A 7,134-nucleotide genomic window follows, 5' to 3' on the forward strand; every position below is an offset into this window, starting at 1 on the left:
CCTCCATACTCTCTTTCTCTCTTCTCTGTCTTCTTTATCTCTCTGGCCTGTGTTCTTTTTGTCTCTCTCAACGCACCTCCATAGCAACAACAATCAAAGACCCACCTTCAACAACACCTCCGCCAATCACCACCAATTACAACAAATAAAATCACCGGCTAAATCCACCAAGCACCATCTTTAACCAGAAAATCTACCAAACCCAATCACAGGCGAAACCCACTGATCACAACATACCCAATCACCAGCCAAACCCATCGATCTCAGCAAACCCAATCACCGGAAAACCTCACCAATCACATTAAACAAAATCAGCAGCCAAACCCACAAAGCCGAACCCATCACCGGCCAAACCCATAAAGCCAAACCCATCACCTCTTTCTTCTCTTAATGAGATCGACCCTTGCCTCTTTCTTCAGATGTGTTTTAAGTTTTTTTTTTCCTCCCATGGTGGTCATCGGAGAGTTTTATACATATTGTGATTTGTGATTGGTTGTTGGTGGAAGTGGGTAGTGGGTTTGAGGTGATGGTGGTGATCGGGTTTTGATTATTTGGTGGTGGTGACTGGTGAGTTTCAAAGAGAGAGATTAGTGAATCTCGCCGCCTGAAGCCGATCTCGCCGGTCTCGCCGCCGACGTGTCCTCTCTCCACCTCGCCGATCTCCCTTTCTCTCTCTTTCTCTTGGTGCTTGGGCAATGTTTATAATTGTGGTTGGTTGATTGATTTTGGTTGTTGGTTGGTTGATTTTTTATGGTGGTGATGGGTTTGTAACCATGGTGGGATGTGTGGGTGGGTTTGTATCAGAGGTGAGCTTAGGTGAGGATGGCAGTGATGGGAGAATACGTTTATGACTGGTTTCTTTTTTTTAATGTTATTTTAATATTTGTATACATTATTTTAATCTTTAGGATGAAAGAATAGAAGATGTGATAAATGGTGAATTGTAAAATGGTGTGTTAAAATGATAAAGTAGGTTTTTGATATGTTAAATTGGCATTTTTTATAAGATAGCTGATGAGAATGCTCTTAGATGTGTCAAATACCAAACTAATTTAGCATTTGTTATGGTACAATTATAACAATAGCACTGTATGGCAAAGTGTGCTATTAATTTTTTGGCTATTTTTTATTTATACTTTTCTCTCTTTTTTGCCAGTTCTCTACAGTTAGGCCGGTTGGCATTACTCAAATTCTCTCTCTCTCTCTCTCTCTCATATGAGAGTTGGGACTTGGAAACCAAAAAAAAAAAGTAAAAAAAGAATTTAAAAAAATAAGAAAAATAGTGTAAAATGTATTGTAAAGTAGTGTGCTAAAATAGATAAAGTAAAATTTTAAATTTGTCAAAATAGCAATCACAAAATTATGGAAAATAAATCATGCCATAACAAAAACATTATAATTGGGCTATTTCATTTTCATGACAAGGTTTATACTTTATAACAACATTATAATTTTTATATATTTTTATCAAAATACACCAACACAAAATTTAAGGGGGGGAATTTTCGGTCAGAAAAAGTTTTGAATTGCTTACATGAAAGAGCTGGCAATGACGATGTTAGATATATCCGGAAAATGACAACTGTCGTTTGAAACGTAAGGAAGATCCACATCATTCTAGTGGCAGATTTTGAATAACTATAAAAAATAGTCGTGCTTGATTGGTACAATGTTCAAGCTATTCATTATCACAAGTATTAAGTTCACGTTATTAATTCAACACAAGAAAATGATGGTGCTGGTAGAACTGCAATGTATTGGATTCTAATCCTCCTATAACCATGTTTCAAATTTGCAGAGAGATCAACTGGTCCACTATTAGGCTGTTGATAATTAAACAATCGGTAAAGCCATGTACAGAATCTACTGACATATATGGTCAAATTACTAGGTTATTCGCTTAAAATTTCTTTTCATAGATTTCAAAAGAATGCACATTTTCAAAAATATCAGAGCATAATCAATCATCAAAACTATAATTCATTTCAATAATTCAAAAAAGCAATTAAAAAAAAAGTTTTAAAAATGCACAGCATAGATATACAAGGTAGAGCATACTTCAGCAAATTAGGGTGAACCAGATCAATTATTCGGCTATTCATGTTAATAAAGCACATATACTTAAATAAATAAGCTGAAACAAATTAGTTAATAGGTTATTTAAAACAATAAGGTTGGACTAATCTCAGCTTGAAACAAGTTCTGAGTACCCTATTTAGATATCCTTTATATGGATTTAGCATGGCTGAGTTTCCGTATTAGCCTCATTCATAACTACTGTGCATTGACATTGATTCAAGACCCATGTTTTTATGAAAGGGCAACATTTACAACTTCCAAGTTTACTCTTCACCTTACCACTAAATCTTTTATGAAAGGGCAACATTCCAAGTTTACTCTTCACCGTACCACTATATCTATGTTACCTCTCAAGAGTTTCTTTAGCATGTTTCTCAAAAGCCAAAACAAAACATAAGCACAACCCTACACAGCAAGTTTACAAAAAGAATGTGATATGATTCCAAAAGCACGTAGAAATCAGGTGCTCATATGATACCACCATACCATCCACATCTTTTCTATACTTCATCAACTACTCAAGCACTTAACCAGAACCAGAAAGTAATGTGCACCTAATTCATATTTCCTCCATACCGAATATAATCTCTTTAGTAAAACTAAATGAGCATTAAACAGCAAATGGAATGTTCAATGCAAATGATATTCAAACGCATGCTGAGAATAAAGCTAATGCATCTGTATTACACTGCCAATTGGAAATCAATCCTTAAGAGACACAACTCCAAAGTCCCAAAGGCAATCTGTGAAAGCAACACCCATCGACATAATCAAGCTATGTCAAAGTTAAAAGTTAACTATATCACTAGTAGCTTACTACCACACGTCTTTACAAAGGAGTTGTCAACTGTTGACGTGCACACACACACCAACTTCACATTAGCTTGACAAGTTATAGAAAATAAACAATTTTACACTACACAAACTAACCCAAAATTACATTCTTTGTGTTCTGATGTGCATCATGTGTATTAAGTATTAACATGGCCACAAAGGTATCTTACTCTCTCACCTGTGATTTCCAAGTCCAACATAACCACCACCAACTCAAAACTAAATGCTACACTAGGTGGAGCACCAAGATGGCTTAACCTAGCTGAAAAACATAATATGTCTGTCCACACAAACACAAATCCAACATCATAAATCATCAGAAGAAGGCATTGACACTTGGCACTGTGAGAGCCTTTCTTCAGCAAGCTCAAGCTCTATTTTTTCCATACACAAATGATAATTCAGTTTCTCAATAACTCAACTTGGCAAAGTGAACAAATCGAGAATCTAAAATTCCAAACAACTACACTAAAAAGGTATAAACACAAGTAAAGTCAAAGATAAAAGTCGAACGATGAAGATCAACAATGCATGAAAATGGTGAAAGGAACCAACGAAACAGAAAAGAACAATTAACACTATAACCCCATTCAAGATAATGCTTTTAATTCAACAATTAAGCAACAATGCAGTACAAAACAAGTCAACACAAAGCATTCCCATGCCATTATTACATTCGGATTGAGTCAGTATCAACACGCAATCCGCAATCAAAACTTTCCACATGCAATTATAGTAAAAGAAAGACTATATTACCAAACTGATACACTATATAGTAGCAATATGATTCAAAAGAAGTCAACACAGTCTTCCCATGCTAGCATTACATTCGGAACGAGTCAGTATCAACACGCAATAATGCAATCTGCAATCAAAACCTTTATACTTGCAATTATAGTAAAATTAAGACAGCATTACCAAACTAATACACTATATGAGTCAAAACAAGTCAACACAAAGTCTTCCCCTTCTAGCATTACATTCGGATTGAGTCAGAATCAACACGCGATAACGCAATTTGCAATCAAAAGCCTTTCTACTTGCAATTATAGTAAAATTCAATCAAAATTACCAAACTAATAGACCATTTATCAAACACAAGCAAGTTGTCCCAAATTCTAATTGAGAATTAATTGTAAAATCAGGGCATAAATAAGAACCACAGAAACTCAAAATAATCAATGGATCTGCGATTATAGATCTAGAATTGGAAAATTTTGGATAAATTTATTATTGATCTCAGTTCTATCTAACAAAATTTTTTTTCCTTGTTTTTTTTTTCACATAATTGAACAAAGTACAAACAACTACATATAGAACCCTCTCTACAACATGAAAAATCTTTGACTAAGAATCGAAGTAATCCATTTCAGTGAGCGAGGAGAATGTCATTACTGAACGAATCGATGACCGAATCGGGCGAGTCCTGGACCGAGTTAGGGATCGGGTTGAGGAAAAGCACAGACTTAGCCGCCACGAGCTTCTTCCTCTGGGGGCAGCGCGGGCCGTAGATCCTGCCGGAGAAGCAGGGGATACCGTCGGTGAAGGCGGCGGTGACCGGAGTTTGTTGAGCGGCGGCGTTGGAGGACGGTGGAGATGACGGCGGGGTGGTGCGGTGGAGAGAGATCGAGGAGGAGGAGGAGAGGAGGTAGAGCGAGTTGACTCGGTGAGTCCGGTGGGCGCTGATTCGGGAGTCGCGGATTTGGGCAAGGGCGCCGGGTTTAAGGTACTTGTGGAAAGGCTCGGATCTGGTTGGTGAGGAAGAGGAGAAGGGTTTGGTAGATGCTCTGATTCTACGGTTCATGGTGAATGAAGAGAGAGTGTGAGAGAGATTAGGGTTTGAGAGGGAGAGAGTGAGTGGGGCATTGAGGAAATGGTGTGGTGAAGGGGTTTTTATTTTAAAGTGAAGAAGGGGGGAGAGGCGGGAAAGAAATGGAGGGAGGGATAGAGGAACGTGGGGTTTTGAAAGGGAGAGAGAGAGTGGCGCGGAAGGAGAAAATATATTAGAGGAACGTCAATTATGAGATTTTTTCCCCCCCCTCGTACCCTACTTTTCTTTACCTTCTGACGCGTGCCCTTTGCGGTCCTTCTTCACACTTGTTTTTTTCTTTTTTTCAGGATACCCTCCAAAAATAAAAATAAAAAAACCAATAGGAGATTTTTTTTTTTTTTTCCAAATTTTAACTTTTATTTGGGTTAATGTCAAGCGGTAATTAGAGATGGCAATATTCGAAACGACTCGAATTTTTGTGAGTTACTATAAAAAAAGGGGCCAACACACTTTAAAATGATTAATAAAAGCGTTATTCTGTGTTGATATTGTTAACTTGCAATCAATTTGATTAATATAAATAAGTGTCATTTTTCTTTAAAATAAAATTGAATTATAAATATTATTAAGTAATTAAAATGGTTTTAATGATTATATTGATAAATTTATCGTTAAAATTTTGAAGTCCCTTGCCCTTTTACTAAAAAAAAAAAACCTCTCTTTTTTACTTTATTTTTCTTAGATCGTATATTAAAACTTAAAACGGGTGAATGGGTCATACCATCTTAACCAACTTAATTAAAAATAGTTACTTGTCTTGAATCTAACGAGTTTCTCTCGCCATTTAGGGTTTCTCTGCTAGGGTTTATCTCTTGCTAAGGCAGTCCTGTGAGGTGTGTAGAATTTCCGTCCCTACTCCTCTGCAGGTCTTCAATTACCCTTCAGTATTCTTGATTGATAGGACGGACATGGATTGTTGTATCCCTTGGTTTCTTTTTTCTGTTGGTTGTCTCATGTTTTTCTCGAAGTAGTGTCTTCTGGTCTGGTCCATAGGTATGGCTCACATTGACGATCTCTGGGCTCACTTCTCTATCACGGAGGAAGAAGAATAAGACGCTAATGTTCCCAAACAAGTCGAGCCTTGCCTATACCATTTAGTGGCAAAGTTTTTTACAAAACTCATCGTGAATGCAAAGGCTGTTGCTCGCACTTTCAAACCACTTTGGAAACTGTGTGGGGAACTAAAAGTCTGGGACATTGGGGGGAATTTATTGTTGTTCGAGTTTGATGATGCTATGAATTTAGAAAGAGTTTTGGAATTTGAACCTTGGACTTATGATAAAAGTTTGGTGGTTTTCCAACGCGCTGTCAATGTCGAATTTGTTCCGATATTGGCTTTCAATTCAATCTGCTTTTGGGTGAAACTTCATAACATCCCTGCACTAGTTTAACACCGAAAACCGGTGAGGCGGTGGGAAATTCAATTGGCACCATTGTCCAAGTGGCTGAACCCGAAGATGATGGAGTTGGAAGGGATGTTTTATGAATTAGGGTGGCTATGGACATTACCAAAGCGCTCCCAAGATGTTGTAAGTTGTGGGCTAAGGGCGAGCACATTGGATGGGCGCTACTCAAATATGAGCGTCTTCCTAATTTCTGTTATTGGTGTGGAAGGGTGGATCATGTGGAAAATGATTGTGAGGTCTGGTTGAAAGGAAAGGGATCCTTCAAAAAGTAAAACCAACAATACGGTGAGTGGTTACGTGCAAAACCGTTACGGCAAAATAGGAAGTCAGTGGTTGTGGTGTTAGGAAGCAAACGGGGTCTACCTGCTTGGAAAAAAGGACAAGCAAAACCACAAAAAAAGAGCTAGTACTTGCACAGCACTCAGCACTTGCAACTAGCAAAGTGTTTGAAGAAGAAACAAGGTATGTTGTTAAGGAAGTTGGTGAGCCATGATGGAAGACGGCGACAGCCATGGAATTGTACAAACAGGGATGGATACCTCAATGAATGAGGTTATTATAGGCACTAGTCAGATAGTGGAAAGGACGTCAATGGATACAGAAATGTTGGAAAGGGATCTCTTTAGTCCACCTAATGATAGTAAGTGCTTAATTCAACTTGAGAATGACACCCAGGTACTTGGACAGCTTCCTAGTTTCAGTTTTAATGCAATTAAACCATGCTTGAATGATATTTCAAATAATGTACATGCTAATTTAGCCATGAGTGGGAGTCTAAAGACCTGGAAAAAATTAGCACGGGGTGAAGAAATTAACAGTCTTTGCCTTAGCTCAGGTTCCTAGGGAAGTCGGCGGCCTGAGTTGATTGATTCTGAAACTACTAGGCTGAAACGAAGGTGTGTGTCAGCAATAGGATACGATGACAAGGAGAATCTTTAGGTGGTGGCTAGTACCTAGCACCTAGCACCACCGACCCCAATGAAT

General features: G+C 37.9%; 1 protein-coding gene across 1 annotated transcript; it reads right to left on the minus strand.

Annotated features, from left to right (window-relative positions):
* Window positions 1-4,120: 4,120 nt before the first annotated feature.
* Window positions 4,121-4,923, minus strand: LOC142641065 (uncharacterized). Its single transcript, XM_075815436.1, has one exon. The coding sequence runs from the start codon at window positions 4,715-4,717 to the stop codon at window positions 4,283-4,285; it is 435 nt and encodes a 144-aa protein (XP_075671551.1). The 5' UTR covers window positions 4,718-4,923; the 3' UTR covers window positions 4,121-4,282.
* Window positions 4,924-7,134: the final 2,211 nt, after the last annotated feature.

The sequence above is a fragment of the Castanea sativa genome, chromosome 6 (assembly GCF_040712315.1).
Source record: "Castanea sativa cultivar Marrone di Chiusa Pesio chromosome 6, ASM4071231v1".
In the NCBI taxonomy this organism is placed as follows: Eukaryota; Viridiplantae; Streptophyta; class Magnoliopsida; order Fagales; family Fagaceae; genus Castanea; species Castanea sativa.

What these genes read in the sequence shown, in the direction of transcription:
- LOC142641065 (XM_075815436.1), bottom strand. Translation starts at nt 4,717, where the DNA reads ATGAACCGTAGAATCAGAGCATCTACCAAACCCTTCTCCTCTTCCTCA.